The 23,756-nt window shown below is 37.1% G+C and overlaps 1 protein-coding gene and 1 pseudogene across 2 annotated transcripts; both read right to left on the bottom strand.

The window, feature by feature from the left end:
- Nucleotides 1-284: 284 nt before the first annotated feature.
- Nucleotides 285-9,568, bottom strand: LOC144634603 (uncharacterized). The gene is made up of 7 exons (XM_078493619.1): nucleotides 9,485-9,568; nucleotides 5,742-6,001; nucleotides 5,155-5,269; nucleotides 2,562-2,687; nucleotides 2,344-2,377; nucleotides 1,421-1,565; nucleotides 285-1,004 (listed from the first exon to the last, which is right to left on the bottom strand). Exons 1-7 carry the CDS (start codon nucleotides 9,561-9,563, stop codon nucleotides 489-491), a joined length of 1,275 nt encoding a protein of 424 aa, XP_078349745.1. The 5' UTR covers nucleotides 9,564-9,568; the 3' UTR covers nucleotides 285-488.
- Nucleotides 9,569-13,973: 4,405 nt separating this feature from the next.
- On the bottom strand, nucleotides 13,974-23,756 carry LOC144634655 (putative skeletal organic matrix protein 5; annotated as a pseudogene). The gene is made up of 4 exons (XR_013567227.1): nucleotides 23,309-23,756; nucleotides 23,159-23,201; nucleotides 22,284-22,419; nucleotides 13,974-14,719 (listed from the first exon to the last, which is right to left on the bottom strand). The product of XR_013567227.1 is annotated as a putative skeletal organic matrix protein 5 (transcript).

Genomic DNA, 23,756 nt, shown 5'->3' with positions numbered 1-23,756 from the left:
CTACTGATAATTCCATATCTTTTTTTTCTTTTGGTGCCTTTCTTTAAATATTGTCACTCGTTTGCGGTTTACCTAATTTTTATTATATTTTTTCTGTGGATAGAAAATGGTCCCCAAAGCTTTAAACTTAATTTTTTTTTGGAATGGGCGACGATTATTTCGTAACTTGTTGATGTCTCAATGAACGAAAAAAAATCGAAACTTTTTCACAGCGCAGTGATTCGTTTCTGTAAAAACATTTATTATACTGTATAATAAATTAATTACCCTCAAGCTGAAGAAACATATTGCACACATAGTTACAGCATCTGTAACTTGAAAAAATGTCTCGTAAAATGCCCTATATACTGTTCTAATCATAAACATAATATTTGAAATTTAACACCAAACCCTGACAACTCGAACTAGTTTTTGTTTCCGTTGGGAGTTTTTGTTAGCGGGGTTCTACTGTTGATGTTCCTAAGGTTCTTTTAAGTCTGTTTTATTTGTCACTGAATCAATATATATCCCATGGCTTTGATGTGTTTGTTACCATTATCTGGTGAGTGGGTTGCTTGGTTTCCACACGTGTTGGAGTCATCGTGAGCACCTCCTGTACCAAACCCAATTCTTGAGTCGCACGAGTTGCAGTCATGTTGATTATTTCCAACAATACCTATTCTTGCTTTGGATTGATTAGGGTTGCACACTGTATTAAATCCTTCTCTGTTACAGTTTACTTGCAAGGACCCTCCAGAACTAATCAATGATTTCCAAGTGTCTCGACCTAGTGAGGTTACGCGGTATTGCCCATCAGCAATCAGTGAGTAAAGTGAGTTGGCCTGCTTGTTAAGGACAATGAATTTGATCTGCTGACCGATCTTCATCCCAAGACAGATTTTGGAGAAGGGTGTGTTCCAGTAGGTCGGCAACTTCGTTTCTTCAGTATCAAACCCAGTTTCACCATCAGGAAGATTGTAGGTTTCGTTGTTGCTCCAGAAGTCAGAATTGTAATGAAACGTTGCCTGAAAAATTGCATTGAAAATGGACTATCAGTTACAGAACAGTCGTACAACTTTTCTTCAAGAAATCGGGAAAAAAATAGTGCCAGATATTCTTCCTAGAAGGAAGATGGAAATTCTGCAGGATTGACTAAAGTTGGGAAATATCTTGCACGACCGTAAAGCATGTACAATTTAAAAAAAGAGACCAAACGGTTTTGGGCGGCTGTAGAAACAGACCTATATCATTGCTTATATTGAGCATGATCAAATCATATCACATCACGTTAAGTCACTACACATTATGGCACCTCACGTTACATTTTCATTTCCTTCCTTGGCAAATCTGGACAACGAAACCTGGTTTCTCTAAGGCACTTGTACAATGGCCTTGGTTCTACTGCCCATTGATTGTAACTTTAACATTAGTTGCTCTTTACCTTTGAGCCATCTATCTTCATGACCAGCGTCCATCCTCCACCTCCACATTCGCCATTTTCCCCAAGGCCCCCGCTGTCCATGTGACAGTAGACAGGGATCATCTCAGATCCAATGTGTAGTAAGTAGCCTTTGTTTTCCTTGTACCTGCAAAGGCAAGAAAGAATGTTCAGAAAAGCTTAATGTAATCGATACGTAACTCAATTAACCTGTATATATTTTGCATCGACGATTTGATGACTTGAAGAAGACGGTGATTGTGACTAAGGTAAAGCCAAATCTTCAATCTCACCTAACCTAAAGTACGCTTAATCTTTTCTTTAATTCCACACTCCGATAAGACTTCAAGCAGAGAAACAAAAACGCTTGTTAGACTGCGATGACGGTTTTACTTTCAGAAAGATGAAAGCAATCAATACTCAAAGGCAAGCTGTGTACCTTTAACATAAGCCTGCGTACGGCCATCTCCTGTTTATGCACAGAAAAGGACATAGGCCAGACATCTGCGAGAAGGCTAATGTGGAATCGGTGTTATGAAGACTTGAAGAAGATGGCGTTTTTGTTTCGTGTAAAGCTAAATCTCTCATACCAACCAACCTAAGCCACGAGGGGGCCGGGGGGGGGGGGGGGGTGAGGTCAGCCACGTCCAATCTTTAATTGTTTTAAAATTCTATACCAAGATAAGACTTAGAAATGGAGGCAACGCTTAGTACACTGCGATGGCAGTCGTACTTTTTTACTCGAATGAAGTGTCCATTTGTTTCTCAGCAATTGTATTTCCAGGTGAAGGGTGATGTTTGGGTTTTGATTTTGTTTTTTTGTTGTTTTATTTTTAGTTGGGTCAAGATGAAACATTGCAAGCCTACTGACAATAACTGCAATACATTATTGGACATTGTTTAAAGCTATTATTCCTTGTACTTACAAGTTATTGTCATAAATTTCCTTGCACGTGGAAGCTAGAACACAAGAGAAAGAGCAAATAATATATAAAAAAAACATCTTACACAAAATAACGGTTGGCTAGGAAAGGCACAAGCAAGGCAGCTATACACATGTTATAGATTATTTGAAGGTATTCTGACATTCAAAAAGATGGAAAACGTTTCTTATAATCGAGATAAAGACACGAGATAATCTCACCTTGTCTGCAAGACCATCCGTCTCCATAGTATCCAGGGCTACACGTGCAGTTATACGATCCCTTGGTTTTAGTGCACTCCGCATTAGCATCACAGTCGTGTGTTCCATCAGCACACTTGTCGATATCTAAATATTATTGCCTTAAATTAGCTACATCGACTTAGTTTAAAATACTGCACGGGCACTAATAAACGGATAACAATTGAAAGAAGGATCAGGATGGTTTCAAAATATACTAGTTTCGCCTCAGGAGCCCGTTGATGTATGCTTGCTTATTACAAGCGAAAAGTTCATGATAATTCAACTTCAACTTACACTGCGTTCATGTCAGTCCAAAGACAATCTTTTCAGTTCTGTTATTCTGTTGCCGTGAAAATGAACGACTAAGGCTTTTAACAACTATTTCCGGTATGGCATTTTATTTAACAAATAAAGAAGCCTAAGCCATGTTTTATTCTGTCAAAAAACACGACGGGCATTTGAGAACACGAGGGAAATGTAGAAAACATGCTTGCTTATGCTTTCCATTTTGCCTAGTGAAATGAGTGTATCCTGTCTTGCATCGCTTTCCCTGTTTCACCTATATTTACTTTGCCGCATTCACATGGAATTGTTTAAACAACACCGTCTTGTTTGCCTGGTTCCAGGGCGTCTTTCGGTCGCACTTAGTGAGACCGAAGAGTTGTGTCAGATTTAAAAACGGTGCGAACGCCTTGTTGTTGTAGGCAGCGGCGAAGAACCTCTGATACAGCTTTAATGTAGGGTAAAACCGCAGTAGATTTAAATTCCTGCGTGGGTTCGTTGTTGGCTGTTGATCTTGTGGTCTTAGTAAGTTTTATCTTTGGATAAAAGAACACGACAGAGACATACGGCTTGCTCATACACAAACCTCCGCAGTTTCGGAGCAAGCAAACGAAACGGGGCATTTTCCTTTACGGAATCAAGTCAAGTTTATCGATCATGACCCTCACCGATACACACGCCGGGTCAAAGAGGCTATCCAAATACGACTTCATTCTAATAACATCAATAGAGACAGCGGAATTGAAATTCCTGAAGCATGGATACCTACGATCAGAAAGCATAACAGCCGTTAAACTACAAAGCGAACCTCTGAGGGAACATCATCTGTTAGTCGGAATAATAATGAGGATCGAAATGAACCAATCACAGCGAACCAACGTGCGCATAAATAGCGACGCGTAAACAATCGACCTCATCGACTGATGAAGACTAGCAGTATTGCAGTCGAAACGTCGCGATCAACATCTCAAAGCGATTCTATTGTGAGACAAACGAATAAATGTTCATTCCTATCTTACACCACGATGAACAATATTCACATCTTTAATGACATTGAAATGAGTGTGTTTGTTGAGGCTCTATTATAGTCTGGCGGTCTGGTGGTTTAAGAGGAAATCCGCCAGGACTTCGAGTAGTTATTGGACAAAATTATGTACCAAAACTATTTACACCTGATTGCAAGCTTTTGTGTTACTGCTTCAAATATCTTATCGAAAGAAATCTTTTCTAACAACACCAAACATCCAAAACTAATTTCGAAGTTCCACTGAATTCCCATGAATCGCTTAAAAGATGTGAGCTTTTGCCCATAGCTTGTGAACTTTGAATATCATTTTCTCAGACTCTGATAAGAAATTGTTGTACCAGAATTATTTCCACCTTATTGCAAACTTTTTTGTTACTGCTTCAAATATCTTATCAAAAGAAATCTTTTCTAACAACACCAAACATCGAAAACAATTTTCGAAGTTCCGCTGAATTCCACTGAATCTCTTAAGACGAATTTCCAAAATGGCTACACGTGAGATTTTGCCTATACCTTGTGAACTTTGAAATTCATTTCCTCAGACCCTGATAAGAAATTGTTGTTGGTGTTATCACGGATAATTACTTACATCTTTACCTTTTATTAAGGGTAGGAAATAACGCAATAGGATTTAAATTATTCTGGTACTTGATTTTTGTCCAACTTTAATAAATATTACTCGACTTCCTAGTGGATTCCGTCTAAAGCCAATTTTAAGCGTTGGTCAGCGGGCACACTCTTTATTTTCTGGCGGTATACGGTCACGAAATTTATGGCTATCTCGGTCTCAGCAGAAAATAAAAGAAATTGGCAGTCAAAGAAGAAAAAACATGGCGTTCTGAGGACTGACAGACCCCCTATAACATACCCTCTTTTTTTTTTCTAAGCTGAAGGAAGATGACGTTTATATTACGTACGTTCCATTTGCAAAACACATTGAACGCTTGCAAATTTATTTTTTTTACAAGACCAGAAAGAACAATGTCTTCATAAACGGCTTGGAAATGACAGTCGCAAAAGTCCTGGGAAAACCTGATTTCGAAGTATAGGTGTAGTTTGTGATACTTGCTAATAGGCGTGTAATTTTGAAGGAGATATTGGCTGCAGTAATCTCTGGGTGGCGAAAAGTGCTAGTAAGGTATATAGTATATAGTATCATTTTGAAATTTTAGGGAATGAGACGCTTATACTAATGAACCAATCATTCTAAACAAAAAATTGCCTGTAGGCAAATAATACGTCAACATCACGCTCTCAACTAACCTTTTTCGCAATCGTCTCCTTCGAATCCATCATCACATAAACAGCGATATCCTCTGTCAGTAAAACCTGTTTGACAAGTTGCGTTGTTTCTGCATAGGTTGTTCAAACAAGCGTTCTGAAATTGTAAGTGAAGAAATTTAACGTTTTGAAAAACATTAAAATAGGTTAATAGACCTTTTAAGCTACATATGTATAGTGCCCATTTTAGATCATGTGATGTTCTCCAGAGAATTGTTTCTTTGTCTACTATTATTCATTCATTCCCACGTGAATTTGTTAACTTTGATTTGTTCTCAAGGGTAACATCACGTGGCCTGAAATGGGACAACAAACAAACAAAGCTAAAACGGTCTATCGACAGCATGTGTCACTATACGTCTTCAATCCGAACTCTCAAGCTAATAAGAGCATTTGTCCCAGTTATAGTTATTCCATACATGAACGTTCTCAGGAATGATTGGACATTTCGGTATTGCTAGGTGATACCCACTGGATACCTATTTTTGCCATGCTCACCACCCAATGCCGAGTTAAGGAAACACGATATTGATAAAGTTAATGTTGATAATGTTTTGAACTAGACTTACCTTAGCTCCACGGTAAATATAGTTCGAGTTGGCCTCCAGGTCTTCCTCGTGTCCTTCATGGGTTGCATTATTCAATTCACATTTGTGTTTTCCAGTTTCACTTCTCGTCATGATATTAAAACTGACACAATTTGGTTCCATGTAGCATAACATCTCACAGAAGTCCTCTGACATGACGTCAGTGTTATGTATCACGTGATTCATTAGGCATCTGCCTTCGAACGTTTGATCGGCTCTAAACTCCAGCTGACGACAGTGGTCTAAAAAAGAATTCTTATTAAATAAGTCATATTTTACGACTAGAAAGTCCTGTGAAAATGTATTCCCTGACCGAGGAATACTCGAAGCATATAATTGATTCGTCTAATTCATTGATATTTATGAAATAATTTTGCCTTTGTTTAACTGTAGTGTACTACAGCAATTGACAATAATATTGTAAAAGCGTTATTGCCTGTTTCTCAAAAAAATCCTTTACTTAGAAAACAAAACTTCTAGAGTTCAAGTTAAGATATTTTGTCTTAGATTTTCATCAGATATGACTACATGCTTGATAACATTACCTCTGACTGCGAAAAAATGTGATATTTATACAATTATCCAATTGCCTAGTAAATGTAGGGGGGAAAATAAACTGTGTATTTGCAGTAACGTTTGTGATGAAAAGAAAAAGGTTTCAAACGTAACTTAAAGGAAAAATATTGGCGACCGCCATGTGGTATTTTTGTTTGTGACATGCAATACTGTGAAGTAGCAGGTTCGGATTTCTTACAGACTGCTTAAGCGAGAATAATACGTGAAATGCTTCGCCTGTGTTTTAAGAAGTAGAAATGATGGGTATCCTTACGGCTAACGTTTGCCATTACACGAGTTTGCTACATTGTTGGTCTAATGTATGTTAAAAAATTAGTCATTCCTTCTAATAAAATGTTTGTATCCCACTTTCAGTTAATGTGGCACGTCTAAAATTACAAATTATAGATAAAGAAGAAAAGAAATAAATGCAGGAAACATAAAGAGAGGTTACAAGCATAATCTTAATAATTTTGACACCGGTTTCAGCCAATAGGGTCTGGAAGACGCCACGTCAATTAATATTTAATGCTGTACTGTTTGTCGAGTGGCTGGGAAATTGCTAGGTGAAGAATAACCCACGCCACCAGCAAAAATGATTATTGTTTCTCTAGGAGAGTTTTAATCGAACGCATATCTAATACGAAAGCGTTATTACTCACAAATATACTTCTTATCTTCTTAAAAGGATGATTTAATTTATATTTTTTGGTGCCTAATAATTAACTGGTTTATGACACGAGGTGTTAACATTATTTCTCTTTTTAATTATTTGCCGTAAGATATCTCACTTTTCTTTGTTAATAAAGCCAGAGCTAAAATTAAAATTAATATTGTAAATTGAGCAAATGAAAAATTATATTTTTGTTTTAATTTACGGTTTAAGAGGAAACAATATAATGTGTTTATCCAGGATTTCAAATATCTATATATGGAAGAGTAATGATCTGAAAACGAATTTCACTCACGATCTTAATTGTGAATTTGTTGAACAAAATATCACAGGGTGATGAATTAATATAATGGTGGAGGCATTGCGGGTCTTTTTTTAGATTCGAAGCATAGTGCAGTCATTTGCTGAGCCGCCGGTTAATCAGTTGAGTTATCGATGAACCGTCAAGTACAACACTTGGCTAATTAAGAGGCCGTTTTTCTAAAAAAACACCCACTCAAATTGGCGTCGAAAAAAAATTTTGCCTGAAACACTTGCAACTGAAAGAGTTTACCAAGGATAGAACTAAAACAGATTTGGTTTGATTCAAAACGATTTTCTGGCCGCATTAGGATCCATTAAATATTTTGCCCCTTTCTGAAAAATTAGAAAAAAAGGCATTTTTGGAGCCGCTTTCAAATATTTCATTCCCATCAAACACCGACAATTTTTATATCAATTTGCTCATAAACATTTTTAGTTTTCTAAGAAAGTAGCAAGTTTTCCCTCGATTTATCTGGAAATGCAAAATTAAGGATATAATAACCACTACTGATTGGCATCGAACGAAGGTTGAAAAATGACCTTGATTTAGAAGCGAATATCTCAATTTCTGGACCGAAGGGGCAAAAATTTAATGACTCCTAACGCGGCCAGAATTTCATTAAATTTTTTGAATCAAACCAAATCTGTTTTAGTTCTAACCTCGGTAAAGTCTTTCAGTTGCCAGAGTTTCAGGCAAACTATTTTTTGAAAAGAGTTTGAGTGGGTGTTTTTCAGAAAGACAGCCTCTTAATTATTGATTATATGCCAAGGTTTCACGGTTTTCTTTGTGTAGCGAAGATGACACGTTGATCAATTAAAATAAGGCCGTTTATTTGTGGCGTAACTAATTTTAGTTACAAAACCTCTTTGCTGTCGGCAAAAAAGGGTCCTTCTGCTTGGATGCGTTTTTCTTTTTTTTTTTTCCAATTAGATGAGCGACATTTATTTCATAACCTGTTGATGTCACAAGAAACAAAGGTCAATCCGAATAAATTCATTTTTCATGACTAATATTCAGAGCAATGAAAATGCAGACGGGATGTTTCAGATAACGATGTATTTCAGTCTTTACAGTATCATCTGTAAGCGTAGAATGGATTTGGAAGATAAATAAAAAAGCGCGAAGGTGTAAAATTATTGAAATAAAAATAGATCACGACCGGTTTTCAATCCGGTGTTTTTGACAAGCTTTCTTTTCTTGATGTAGGATGACTCTTTAAATAGCAGGAAATTCCAGTTCTTGTCATTGTCAAGAATAGAAGTGTTGTTTCGGACAGTTCAAGATAGAAATTATTCATGACAGTGAATTGGTTCGACAATTGGTTCTTTGAGCCAATCTGGTGACAAAGAAGATCAGTTAAAGGATTGAATAAAACCTTGATGTGTTGTAGATTTTGGCATTCAGGTAGGTTTTTATGGATTGTACCATCTTTGTCACGGCCTCCATGAGTTTGCTTTATTTGTTCATCGAGTCATTTCAACATTAAGCATTTTCCATGAAATGTTTGTGTTGTAAGCTAAAATGGCCGCAAGCTCAAGTGGCAGTGTTGATGCAGGGAAAAAAGCAAAGATGTATGCCAGGTTGTGTGCCAACACGATTTTACGTACATAGATTAGGCATCGAAATTGTATGGCTGGCTTTTTTCTGCAAAATATTGAGAAACGTGCAAATACCAAAAAGAGTAAATGTAGGACAAAAAATAATTATGTATCCGCAGTAGTGTTTATGATGGAAATAAATTTAAACGAAAGAAATACGTCATGTCGTATTTTTGTTTGTGACAACGCTGTGAAGTCACAGCTTCTGAATTTTTACAGACCGCTGAAGCGAGCATAATACGTGAAATACTTTGATTATGTTTTAGTAACTAGAAATAATGTTTATTTTTACGGCTAACGATTGTTATTCCATGACCGAGTTGCTCAGTGCAAAATCCGAGGGTAAAAGAAAAGTCAGTGATGTAATAATGAAGATGTAGTTCGTCAACGAAAGTTTATTACAAAATTCATCATCCGTCCTGAAAAAAATATTGGCATTGTACTTGCAGCTAATGTGGCACGTTTAAAATTAAAAATTATCAATACAGAAGAAAATGAATAAATGCAGAAAAACATGAAGAGAGGCCTGTTCAAAAAAGGTTACAAGTATGACCTTAATATATATTCTAATCAAGCAATGGACAAATCACTGTACCTTGCAAACAGGATGCGTCGAGTATTAGAGATGAAACCACGACTAAGGCGGCACAAAACATACAGAAAACGGACAACATGGCTTTTTATAACATTCTTCTTGTTTAAGAGTTGGCAAGTATTAACACAGACATAACCTACAATGCTTAATTTTGAGACTGCGTTTAGCCAATAGGGTTTGCAATACGTTACGTCAATCAATATTTATTTATTTCTGGTTGTCACATTTTTTGCGTGTGGCTCGCAAATTGATGGATGGAGACCCACGCTAACAGCAAAAAATAAAAGATGTTTTAATTTTATAAGAGAGTGTTAAATATCGGCATAATATAATACTACGGCATAATGCACAGTGGTAAGGTAAAAATTATCCTTCTTGTACTGGGATTTAAGTAAAGTTTTTGAGTGCCTTAATTATTAATTGGTGAATGACAAGAGGCGTTAACTAAACTTTGCCATTCAATTACTAGCGGTAAAATGCATTTCATTCATTTGTGAATAACGCCAGAGTTAAACTTAAAATTTATATTTGTAAATTGCGAAATGATAAATTGCTCGTTTTTTTACAATATTAAAAAGTATTTACTCTGGGATTAGAAGAATATGTTGATTTGAACAATACTCAGCGGGAAACGAATTTCTGCACGATTTTAATTATGAATTTCTGAGCGAAATATTAAATCCACTGTTTGTGTAAAAAGCACAGTATTTACTCATAGTATTACTGGATGATAAATTAGTATAAACGCGGAGTTGTAACGGTTCCTTTTTTGGAACAACATATCTTGTGTATAAAAAGCTTTAAACAGGATACAGTACTTAGCTGGGCTCGGTTTAATTATAATCAATTGAGTAATGACAAAACACCAAGTACAGCACTTACTCGGCTAATTAAATAGTGATAATTTGCCAAGGGTTTGCAATTTTCTTTCAGCAGAGAAGTTGGCAGGTAGATCAATTAAAAAATGTCATTCGTTTGTGGTTTACCTAATTTTAATAACAAAAACACTTCGCTGTCGGCAAAAAAGACTCCCGTGGCTTTAATGCGTTTTGCTTCTTCTATTTTTCCAATTAGATGAGCGATATTCATTTCGTAACCATTTGATGTCACACGGAACAAACCTGTAGAAAATCTGAACACGCGCCGGGAAAAGGACGACGTTCATCATGGTGTTGCTATACACCGATTAAGTCAGCCTAGTCCCTAGGCGTTCGGTGACGTCACAAAGTTTTCGCGTGAAACCGATAAGTGGGAAGGGAACGCCTGGGTACTAGGCTGCGATTATGTAGCAACCGTTTCCATATTTCGCGTCATGGACCTTGAGTCCCACTTGTGATGAATTTGAAAACTTTTGGTTATTTCATTAACTAATGTGTCAGTCTTAGCAAAGACAAACGTATGCCCAACAGGACGAAACTTGCCTATTTGTTTTGAGTGCGACAAATTAAATTAGTCTAAGCGTAAGCGGAAAAGACTTCCAAGACACGATTGTCCTGCCACTGGGCTCGACAAACCATCCTTCTGCGAATTTTGTTAATACTTCAAAAAGTATTTTCAAATACATTATTCATTCCTGCCGTTCTCTGCTGTGACAATTGTGTTTGTTATCAATTACATCAGGACATACTTTAAAGCGAGGGTACACTCGAAAGCCGCTTAACTTGGGCTTTGTGCGAATATTTTGTTCGCGTTTCAAGCAATCCAAAAATTCTATGCTCAAAACACAAATCTATGTTTTGCGGTGCTTTTTAAATTTTTGGAGATGTTTCAGAGAAGATAGTTTTCCTCAAAGGATTAGTAAAATTTAGAGAAATTAAAAAAAATGGAGATTTCATGTGATTTTAAAATTAGAATTTAAAGTTAAAAGTTGGTAGACGGACACCAGTTAGTCCCACTGACATCCTGGAGTGCTCTTGCGTGGAGGTCAACTGTCTGGTGGTGTTTTAAATTTTTCTTTCTTTCTTCAACCCCTTCTCTAACCTCCTAAAATTCCATTAAAATTGGGGTATACCCCCGCCTTAAGCTTACTTTTGTTAACGGCTACTTATTTTAGCTGATTTTTTTTTCTGAGCAAGATATAGCGACTATTTAATTTCGCGATTTTCCGAAAATAGCGAAATCGTGTAAACCATTTTTAAATGAACAAATATCTAAGACAGAAATACATGTTTCGTAAACGAACAAACTCACTTGAAATTGAACGAACATTTGCAAGGTTTATTTAAAAATTCAGAAAATGGGATCCGTATCATTTATTAACCATTTTTTTTCAAGTCGACTATTTCTAATTTTGTTTTCTTTTGGGGTGTTTGTGTGTGCTGGGGGGAGGGGGACTTAAATTTAAAGCGTATTAAATTTGACCTAGACAAATTTTGCGGGTACTAACTTGCGGGCACTAGCTCAAGTTTCTAAAATCGCTAAAATTGGTAGCCGCTAACAATGGTAACCTAAAGGTAGTAGATCTAAGTAGATCTCATACGTTATATTCCAGTAAATACCTACACTACCATTCGGTATAATGACGTAGGCGTAAAAGCTACTATCCATTGACGTGTCTTTGCATATCTCGTTTCTTGGTTTATTCAGCCTGTCATCTTGTTTAAACCCCGGGGGGACACGAAATGAAATTGGCGGGGATGTTCGTCAACTTGCTTAGGGGTGTAAATTTCGGATTTTTGCTCCTACCAAGGGTGTTCCGGGGAAAACGCTAATATTTTTAGCCGTCAAGGTCTCGTTTAGGGTTACACAAAAGGAAATCTACATAATGTTTTTTTTTCTATTAATGTTTTAGTATTTTGATATCTTTTAGGAGTCAGAAATGCTTAAGCCACTCCTAGATTGGTCCGCCCCTTTTATATTAGGGTCCCCCCTCCCACGTTGCTGAAACACAGTCGGTGATTGACTTACTTAGAACAATCAACGGTGAATTTCCGCTACCCATAATATCTTTCGGTATTGTCGCGTACGCTTATATGTTTTTATAGGACAGTCTCCGGACAACTGTTGACAACTCAATTAACGGTACGGGATCAATGTCTTAAGTTGACGCGACAAAAACGAACGGTAGTATTGGGAGAAGTGGAGAGTATCCATTTCCCATGCCTACTGAGTTTGGCTAATTGCGAAATTCCTGGATCGAGTTATCCTTTTTATTTTGTTGTTACCGCGCCGTGGTCTCAAAACAGGCGACCTGATTACTGGTAAGGCTGGTGTTCAAACTGTTGATTAATACAGTTTGTTATCCTAAAAAGTTCAGTTTTGTTGTCACAAGGATTTATACAGTATCTTTTCCTTTGGAAGTTATGCAGATTTGATGTACATCAAGCGATACGTTCTCCAAACAACATCAAATCACAAAAAAGACGTAGCAATTTCAAATCTCACACGTCTTGATAAAAAATTTATAGAGGCAATTCCCCAAGCACGGGTTTTCGGGGTTTGCAATCGGTATGCAAGAGCAAATGCCAAATAGCCCGCAGTCCAGTTATCTCAGTCTACAAGTCTTGCTTTAAGATATCCCATAATTGACTTTGCAATCAGTAGTTATTCAAATATTATTTAGAGCTTATTTCTAAAATAAAAACTGCTGTGGTGGTTAAGTATATTTCAATCTTAACTGAAGCCGATGTATGTCTTATCCACTTTTAATAGTTATGTGCCAATCCGTCAAAATCCTTCTACCCTATAAATTTGTCCCGCATGTAATGTAGACACAACATTGACGTTTTTGTCTAACTTCGTCCTACAGCTTTCCAGCCAACAGACACTGACGCAATACTAAGGTGTTACACTTGATGTTGTGTTATGTTATTTGACTGACGACTTGTTCGGGATACAGTGAGTACTGAGTCTTTGGCTGGATTTTTGTAAGAATGGATTCTCACTTTTTGCTAATTTTAAAGTAAAATGGCGAAATTGTTATACAGTATAACCAAAGATGAGAACTTAATCATTTGCAACACTTTGATTTATTAGTTAGTATGGGTTAGTTTAATGCCAGTTTTAATATGGCCAGTATGAAGCTGACTGACTAGTTATAAAAAAAACCTGCTTGTTGGTGGTCTTGGTTTTAAGTGATTTGTTTACACCTTTTGGAAAACAGAGTATGTCAAAAAACGAAATTTATGTTCTCAAATTATAGAACGGGACTAGATCAGAAGCCACTTCGGGATGCAAGGCCGTAAATAGAAAATTAAGCAACGAACTGCAATTGGCTCTGAATAGCCCAATTTCGATATATTAAAATTCAACATAAACAATAGACCTCAGGACGAGGCTCCGGGCACTAAACTATAGAGTTTGTGGGGTTTATTCCCCGGAGCCTCGTAGTGATGTCTATTGTTTTAGGCTGAATCTTAAAATATCGAAATTGGGCTATTGCGGTTGGTGATGACTGCGTATAATTATGCGAAGGTTTTCTCACAAAGGTAAATTTTGGATGATTGTTTTTCTCCGGTTCCTTAGGAACTTGGGAACATGCAAAGTTGCTTAAAGACACCAGCCATTAGCTTTGTCCAATCACCAATTTTATTCGTTTTGCATTAAATACACTACTCGAATGCTTTTTTAAAGTTCCCAGAAAATACATCTTAATTATTGCAATGTGTTGTTGTCGAGTTACGATTTATAAGAAAACTAAACGGATTTAAAAGTGGCTGACAATTCTCTTGAAATGTAGCTGACCTTGAACGAACATCAGGAAAATTAACTTGGAGATGTTATTGAATTAAGATGTATCCCATGGCTTTGATGTGCTTGTCTCCATTATCTCCCCCGGCGCGTGCCTCGTTTCCACACGTGTTGGAATCATCGGGATATCCTCCTCCACCAAAACCGATTCTGGAATCGTTGGTGTCGCAGTCGTTTTCGTTGTTACCAAGGATACCAATTCTTGCCCTGTCAGATTTTCCCGGAATGCGTGCATTAAACCCTTCCTTGTTGCAGTTGGGTTGTAAGGAAGCGTGCGAGCCAAGGGAGTGTCTTCCACGTATTGCGACCTACTGAGGTGGCGCGATACGTTCCGTCGGCAATCAAAGAGTAAAGAGAGTTGGCGTGCTTGTTGATTGCAATGAACTTGATCTGATGGCCGACTCTCATACTGAGGCATATCTTGGAGAAGTGTGTGTTCCAGTAGGTCGGTAACTTGGTCTCTTGTGTGTCTAAGCCAGTCATTCCTCCTGGAAGGTTGAAGTCTATCTTGTTGCTCCAGAGTTTGGAATCGTAATGAAAGGTTGGCTGATAAACAAAAATTAAAAATTAAAAAAAACTTGACACGAGAACAAGCCTAATACAAATAGCAAAGTGAGTACATGAGCTATAGGATAAGTGGAGTTTTTTCTAAATTAAAAGCCAATATCTTACCACTACTCTGTTTACTACTTTGGTTGTTCGATCGCAACACATGGGTAACCAGGCTTTTATTCAACCAAGAAGACCTGGATGCTAAACTAATTTGCATTTGGTGTTACGGCGAATAATAAAAACACTGGGTAGGAAAAACTTTTACTGTTGCTAGGAGATTGTGGTTTTTGGCCAATCACTAAACCGGACAAACAATGGGTATTGTTTTTTAATTTCGTGTTGAGCTCGTAAGATCAACGAGCACTCTCAATCCCCTTGTGAGGTATGAAAAAGGCGACAAACTTGAGCCTTTCCCCACATGGACGAAGAAAGGTTTGGCAACCGGAAATGTAGTTTGGTTTATTTTGGAGATGTTCGATACTCAACGGTGGAAAAAAATGTAAATTTCGTATAGTGTTTTGGTCGTTGTCGTTATTTTTGAAGGTTTTCGATATGGAGTAAGCTGGAGTTGTCTTAAATTGCCTAAACAAGCAACGAGAGACTTTTAACCGGTGCAGCATGAACGAGAAAACACAGGCGTTGAACTCTACGCGTGTGTTTGTGTGGTCACAAGTTACAAATATGAATATTTAAATCTATTCACTAATTGTTGTTGTGAATATTTAAGAACGCCTTCGCGTTAATATCAACTATACTTGGAAATAGGCCAAAATGAAATTCCTTCAAACTCGGCCTGAATAAAGCCCTAGGGGCACTAGTTACAAAAATATAAGTTTAAGATCAATCGGTTAATTTTTGATTTTTTAACAATTTTTTTCTTCCCAAAGCCCGACACCGGACAAAATCGAACACAAAAGTAGGGTCAATTCGGAGGCTTCTCCAATCGAAAATAAAATTTTTCATTGAAAACGAATTTCATATCGTATTTGTACCTCCATTCTACTATCTTTAGAAATAATTAGATCGCAATTTGATAAGAAGGCAAATATTTTACAAAATTTTGAAAGTCGCTTCCTCAAGACAGCTAAAAATAGGCCAAAATTTACCATATTTTTAACTGCTTTAAAAGCCTCCTGGTACATCGTTTTGCCCAAAACGGCTTTATCAGCCTGAAAGAGCATGTTTTTAACTACAAATCTGTGAAATAAAATTTTTGGGTAATTAAAATCGCGAGCGCTGAGGCGGCGAAGTAAATGCAGCTATCTTCCTAAAAACCCGACCTTTGACCTTGCCGCAACGAAACCGCTAATAACGAGTTGTGACAATCTTTTCCTTATTTTGCGTAGGTTTCTTGTTTTATCGGTTGAAAACATGTATTACGTGATGAATGCAATTTTACTTGATGCATGAAACGCCCAAAAGTCACATATAGACTTCTGTCAGTTGGACAAAATAAAGCACTTCGTTTATAAATACGCATGCCGAAATTTAAACTTGAACGAATTCAATATTGAATTTGGTTTATGCGTTAAACTAGTTAAATCACGGCAATACCCACCTGAATATTCATATTCACAGCGGTGCCATATCTCTGGAAAAACGTTGAAAGGGAGGTCAATCAAAACTTTGCAATGTTTGCGACTGATACTAATCGAATTAATGTTAAAATTGTCACGCGCTGATTGTTCATCAGAGGAAAACGAATGTATTGTTTCCACGGGCAACCCCAAAATAGTCACTTCCGTTACATGAGCGATAAAGTTTTTTTTTTTCATTATAGGCTGTCTTAAGGATAAACAATATAAAACCTCACTTACAAATTATTTTCTTATTAAGGGACCATTTTTTTTTATCTAAAGTAAATTAATTTGAAATTGGTTTACGCTGGAATTTACACAGAATTATTGACAGGTGTCACCAGTTTTCCGATAAATGTTCATTTCAGTATCGAAACTTGCGAGAAAAAGAAATCTTCTTTTAGTTTTCTTATTGAACTGTGATTGCATTTGTTGACATAAGAGAAAAAAAAGGCGAAAAGTTTAAAGTAAGTAAGTAAGTAAGTACGTTTACTCGAAAAAATTATTGTGTGCGCTCGTTGGCTTGCTGTGGATACGCAAAACATGTTGGCGGTGATTGTGGTTCGAGTACAGAACGACAAGCGAACGATCATGATGAGTGTGTACGACTAGCTGAATGCTGTAAAGATATCAAAGGCCACCTAAAAACTTGCTGTGTTTCTGATTCGTCATTAAATTAAGAGGCAACACTTTTGCTGGCTAGGGCGGGTAAGTGAAACTCAAGTTAATGCAGTTTTTGCATTGTTTACATAATCAATTTTATTTTATTTTGTCTCTGGACATTTTGTTTTCATCTTTCCCTGTTAAAGGTATATTTGATGAAGACGAGTCGAATTTAAATCTAACAATTTGCCCAAGACACCGCGACGCATTTGGGCTAAGGTGGCGAAAAAACAGAAAAACCTGCTCAATTCCGACTTCATGGGCAGCGCATAGAAAACCTAATGTAAAGGGGGAGCGAGGGATAACACTTGGGCAGTCCCGTCGCCTTTACAAAGTCAGCACAGTCATAATCCCTGTTGGTTCAAGTAAGTTTTTAAAACTTCTTGTGAGAAATGTTTCGACCTTCACTTTACCCTCACCCGTTGTTTGATAGCCTGTTCCAGGCGTTCGGTTAGTTGGGAAACGGCAAGCGAAAAAATGGGGAGGGGGTCTAAGGCGAGGGGGCGCTCGCTCTCCTCCCCGCCCCCCTCCCCTTATTTTTTTTTTTTTTTTTCGCTCGCCGTTTTTCGCGCTTCCCAACTAACCGAACGCCTGGAACAGGCTAGTTGTTTGATTGAACGCAAATATCCTTTGGTCTCGTCACGCCTTCCTTCCCACATTGGGGAGAAAAGATTGCGTGACGAACTTAAGGATTCAACGAAGGGGCTTTTATTTATTAGTGCTTTGAAGCCAATCTGAAAAATTACTCATAGTACCTTACAAATAACACCCACCTACCAATCCCTTTGATTGGTGAGAAAAATGTCACGTCCCCCATTTTATTTATTGTTTTGATGTAGTATTTTCCCAATAGTGTGTTGTCATGCCCCCCCCCCCCCTCCCCGGGTTAAGCTTCCCAAATAACATAAACCCACATATTCACACACACACTTTCGCTACTCTCCTCTGTGTACCATTAAAGGAAAGCGTTTTGTTTTTAAATGCTTGAAAAGGTTCTCCGATGTGGGTGGGGCGGGGCGCGGTGGATGGAGTGTAATTTTTGTATCGACTCGATTATGGAAAGTCTATTTTACACTGTATGAAACGTGTGAAATGGGTAGAATTGTAAACGGTGATCAATCAAAGAAATGTATAAAATAAATTAAATATGTTCTTCCTTACAAAAAAACACCTTAAAAAAACAACAGAGTGCAGTTAAAATAAATATTCAATCGATCGATCGCGATCGCGATGGGGGGGGGGGGCGATGATACCTTATTATAGAAAATTAACGCGTCATGAAATTAACGCGAATTTCAAAAATTCGCGTTAATTTAAGTCGCGTTAATTTTTGTTAACGTTAATTTCCGCACCGTTAATTAAGTGGAGCGTTAATTTCCATTTTCTCGTTACAGTTATTTTATCAGGGTGGTCATCTACCACTTTCACTGATACTGCAAAGAACGCTCGAAGTGGGAAAAATACCATGAACATTGTTTGTGTTTAAGATTATACTCCTACAAGTGTTGAAATAAACTTGTCCCAGTTGTGAACGTCGCGTTAATTTCCTTCATTTTGAAGTGTTACCCTCTCTTTCGCGTTAATTTCCTTTATTGGGAAGTAATTTTCCTTCAATTCGCGTTAATTTAAGTCGCGTTAATTTCCATACCTTAATTAACACTAGCGTTAATTTCCTATAATAAGGTAAGCGGCACTTTTGTTAAAGCTCGGCCTCTGCACTCCCCTCCCTCTTAGTAGTTATTTTAACACATTTGGGACCTGCCCAGGGTTTTTTTACCCTCTTTAATCATTCTCTTACCTTCATTTATCTGGCCACGTTCTGTTACGAGTTTGTTAGAAGTTTTAAAAACTTACTTGAACCAACAGGGATTATGACTGTGCTGACTTTGTAAAGGCGACGGGACTGCCCAAGTGTTATCCCTCGCTCCCCCTTTACATTAGGTTTTCTATGCGCTGCCCATGAAGTCGGAATTGAGCAGGTTTTTCTGTTTTTTCGCCACCTTAGCCCAAATGCGTCGCGGTGTCTTGGGCAAATTGTTAGATTTAAATTCGACTCGTCTTCATCAAATATACCTTTAACAGGGAAAGATGAAAACAAAATGTCCAGAGACAAAATAAAATAAAATTGATTATGTAAACAATGCAAAAACTGCATTAACTTGAGTTTCACTTACCCGCCCTAGCCAGCAAAAGTGTTGCCTCTTAATTTAATGACGAATCAGAAACACAGCAACTTTTTAGGTGGCCTTTGATATCTCTACAGCATTCAGCTAGTCGTACACACTCATCATGATCGTTCGCTTGTCGTTCTGTACTCGAACCACAATCACCGCCAACATGTTTTGCGTATCCACAGCAAGCCAACGAGCGCACACAATAATTTTTTCGAGTAAACGTACTTACTTACTTACTTTAAACTTTTCGCCTTTTTTCTCTTATGTCAACAAATGCAATCACAGTTCAATAAGAAAACTAAAAGAAGATTTCTTTTTCTCGCAAGTTTCGATACTGAAATGAACATTTATCGGAAAACTGGTGACACCTGTCAATAATTCTGTGTAAATTCCAGCGTAAACCAATTTCAAATTAATTTACTTTAGATAAAAAAAATGGTCCCTTAATAAGAAAATAATTTGTAAGTGAGGTTTTATATTGTTTATCCTTAAGACAGCCTATAATAAAAAAAAATAACTTTATCGCTCATGTAACGGAAGTGACTATTTTGGGGTTGCCCGTGGAAACAATACATTCGTTTTCCTCTGATGAACAATCAGCGCGTGACAATTTTAACATTAATTCGATTAGTATCAGTCGCAAACATTGCAAAGTTTTGATTGAGCTCCCTTTCAACGTTATTCCAGGGATATGGCACCGCTGTGAATATGAATATTCAGGTGGGTATTGCCGTGATTTAACTAGTTTAACGCATAAACCAAATTCAATATTGAATTCGTTCAAGTTTAAATTTCGGCATGCGTATTTATAAACGAAGTGCTTTATTTTGTCCAACTGACAGAAGTCTATATGTGACTTTTGGGCGTTTCATGCATCAAGTAAAATTGCATTCATCACGTAATACATGTTTTCAACCGATAAAACAAGAAACCTACGCAAAATAAGGAAAAGATTGTCACAACTCGTTATTAGCGGTTTCGTTGCGGCAAGGTCAAAGGTCGGGATTTTAGGAAGATAGCTGCATTTACTTCGCCGCCTCAGCGCTCGCGATTTTAATTACCCAAAAATTTTATTTCACAGATTTGTAGTTAAAAACATGCTCTTTCAGGCTGATAAAGCCGTTTTGGGCAAAACGATGTACCAGGAGGCTTTTAAAGCAGTTAAAAATATGGTAAATTTTGGCCTATTTTTAGCTGTCTTGAGGAAGCGACTTTCAAAATTTTGTAAAATATTTGCCTTCTTATCAAATTGCGATTTAATTATTTCTAAAGATAGTAGAATGGAGGTACAAATACGGTATGAAATTCGTTTTCAATGAAAAATTTTATTTTCGATTGGAGAAGCCTCCGAATTGACCCTACTTTTGTGTTCGATTTTGTCCGGTTTCGGGCTTTGGGAAGAAAAAAATTGTTAAAAAATCAAAAATTAACCGATTGATCTTAAACTTATATTTTTGTAACTAGTGCCCCTAGGGCTTTATTCAGGCCGAGTTTGAAGGAATTTCATTTTGGCCTATTTCCAAGTATAGTTGATATTAACGCGAAGGCGTTCTTAAGCTTCGAAAAAATCGGCATTTACGACTGAGGTTTTGAAATAAAATAAATGAGAAAAATTTCCGCAAAGGGTGGGTTAGTTTTTATGCAGGTTTTTTGACGAATTTAAGCTTGTAAGAGCGCTTCTTTGTTTAATGTTTTCGACTCGCATATATAGTACAATTACCTTATTCTCACTAAATTTCGCGAGTACTTAATTTCGCGAAAAATCAAGAGCCATATTTCGCGAGTACTTAATTTCGCGATTTTGAGAGGAAGCTACAATTGGAGTGCATTAAACTTCGCGATTTTTACCTATTCTTAAATATGAAGCTTTGACCTCGAAACTGTAACAACATAATTAATATGAAAGTCATCGTAAAAACAGCAAACAAAACAATCTACACATAACAAAACATAACGTATTTAACAGTCTAAATTCCTAATAGGTTCATCCACGACTGCAAGAGCGACATTTTGAGGAATTTGGCGACAGAGAACAGTTCGAAAAGTGCCACTGATAGAGTGGGAGATAACTAATGGACAAAATTAAACAAAAAACTCCTAAACATGAAGCTCAGACATGTTAGAATAACTATGATAAAACACACCTAGTTTCATTATTTTTTTATATTATCAGCACGATATTAAATTTCGCGATTTTTTAACTTCGCGTGTCCTACATTTCGCGAGTATTAAATTTCGCGTTTTTTTCAAAATCGCGAAAATCGCGAAATTTAGTACTCGCAAAATTAAGTGGGAATAGGGTATTTACATGCGGCGTGCAATTTATTGTCGTCGGAGAATCCACTACTGTTTCTGAAATGTAGCCGATAAAACTTTATTTTCTCCACTCACTGCTTCTCTCAACATTAGAACGTCAGATTATGACAGTAAAATAAAGAAAAGTAGTAAGAGCGGGCGAGCCCGTATTATTTCAATTTACTTCAAAGGTGATGTAAATAGTTCTTAACTCCAATTCATAGTCGCAAAATTCAACCATTTAATTAAGCAAGACTCCAACAACTTCGGGTAAACCCATGTTCACCTCATCCCACTCCCTGTGTGAATGAATGATTTCCTTTGTATAACCCCCAGGTGGGCCACCTTTACATTCCTTATAAGGAAAATGGCCACCTTTGGATCTTACGAGCTTCACACGAAAGAAGGGATTATCTTCCTACCCATGGTATTATACACATAGTCCCAAATGCAAATTAGCTTAGTGGTCCACATGTAGGAATACCTACCTCCAAAGGCATGAAATGGTGCTTTTTTCGGGGAGTGGCCAGGGGCACTCCAAATGCAAATTAGTTTAGCATCCAGGTCTTGTCGGTTGAATAAAAGCCTGGTTACCCATGTATTGTGATCGAACAACGACAGAAGTAAACAGAATAGTAAAGAAAAGACTTTAGTGGTAAGATATTAGCTTTTAACTTAGACAAACTCCACTTATCCTATAGCTCATGGTGAGTATTTGCATTATCCCCACGGTAGACCTTTTTTTCAAAGTAGGCAAAACCCTGACTCGTAATAAAGTTAAAACTTGGTGTTATCACACATTCATATTGAGTATCGTAATAATTGTTCAACAGTTGTCAGAAATAATACCTTTGTGCCATCAGTCTTCATGGCCAGCGTCCATCCACCACCTCCACATGCTCCAAGGCCAGAGCTTGTCATATGGCAGTACACAGGAACCTTCCCAGAGTCCATTTGGAGTAAGTAAGCTTTGTTTCCTTGTGACCTGATAAAAACCGATGCAGAATTCTTTAGTAAGCGGCAACAGTTTTAAAAAGCGCCACAACAATCTTCTTTTATGATAAAATGTTCGGAAAGCTAACTTGTCATTATCAGTAACCTGGTCACATTTTTTTCTTTTGTTTTGTGCGAACACGAGAAATATTTATAAAATTAGAAAACTATGCTATGTTAAGGACCCCACAAAAGCCATAACAAGGCGCTAAATCACAACCCTTTCAACGGAAAAAAAAAAAAAAAAATTTTAAAAATTAAATATATGTTTATAGTGGTCATGCACTTAGCTTCATATCTCAACGAGGTAGCTAGTTTACAGGCATGCCACTGAAACAGAGGAAACAAATAATTTTAAATGAACATAACAAGGTTAATTTTTAATAAGATCGCCGTAAGTGCAAAGGACAATACTGAAAGAATTAAAAAAATTTTGAACAGTCTACCACCTCCAGTTATACTCCGGATTTATATTTAATATTTTTTTCAAGAAAAAAAAGCATTATGGAAAAGTGAAAGTTGCCTCTCCAAACGTTTAGGTAAACAGTGGTAGAGGTACTGTGAGTTAAAATTTCCTTTCCTTTCTCGAAACTAACAGTACTGACGTTATTTAGCCTTAGAAAATACGAATTGTTTGTGTCAAAAATCCAAAAAAGCGACTCTTGAATTACTTCTTTGTCTATTTCGATTCTAACGATGGTTAAACTGATAAAACATTTTGTATGACTCACTTGTGATTCAAGTAAATGTCCCTGCACGAGGCGAAAGACGGACCTACCCAAGAAGAAACGCAATAAAATACAGTAAAGTGATTAGTTTAAAAAAAAATAAAAAGGAATTCTGATAAAATAAAAGGAGGAAGACTTCACCTGCGGAACTACCTTGAGAAGTTTTGTTCATTGCCGCAATGAGCAGCTCGAACTTCTTCTCTATTGCTGCCATCAGACTCGCTTCAAGAGATTTAATGGCTTCGTTGCAGTGTGAATCCTGAACTGCGTTGCAGATCACAACGTTGCCCGGTTTAGGAGGAAACAGGCCTGGCATGGATGAAATATTCCAACCATCAACCGCTCTGCTTACCGTTGCAATCAAGACCGACAGCACAAGAAGGGAAACCACAGTGGAGCGCATCGTGTCGAGTGATCTCTTCACAAGCAAAACTCCAGAATGACTATCGCTATCACTATTTAGTCCTAATAACTTCCCGTGCTCTTCGTGTGTCTATGTTTACAAATGGTCAAGATAAAATAAACACTTTTTTCTCCTTCCACATACTTCTACCAATCACGTTTTTCTCACATTGCTGTTAATTAAGATAATTACACAAAA

Source organism: Oculina patagonica, chromosome 13 (assembly GCF_052425735.1).
Source record: "Oculina patagonica isolate OP01 chromosome 13, crgOcupat, whole genome shotgun sequence".
NCBI classification, from domain to species: Eukaryota; Metazoa; Cnidaria; class Anthozoa; order Scleractinia; family Oculinidae; genus Oculina; species Oculina patagonica.
This window is presented reverse-complemented; position numbering and strand designations above follow the sequence as displayed.

Excerpts from the sequence above, each read along its gene's own strand:
- LOC144634603 (XM_078493619.1), bottom strand. The coding sequence starts at position 9,563 with ATGTTGTCCGTTTTCTGTATGTTTTGTGCCGCCTTAGTCGTGGTTTCA. Across the intron at positions 6,002-9,484 it reads CGACGCATCCTGTTTGCAAG|ACCACTGTCGTCAGCTGGAG; the intron begins GTACAGTGATTT and ends ATTCTTTTTTAG. Across the intron at positions 1,005-1,420 it reads TGAAGATAGATGGCTCAAAG|GCAACGTTTCATTACAATTC; the intron begins GTAAAGAGCAAC and ends GCAATTTTTCAG.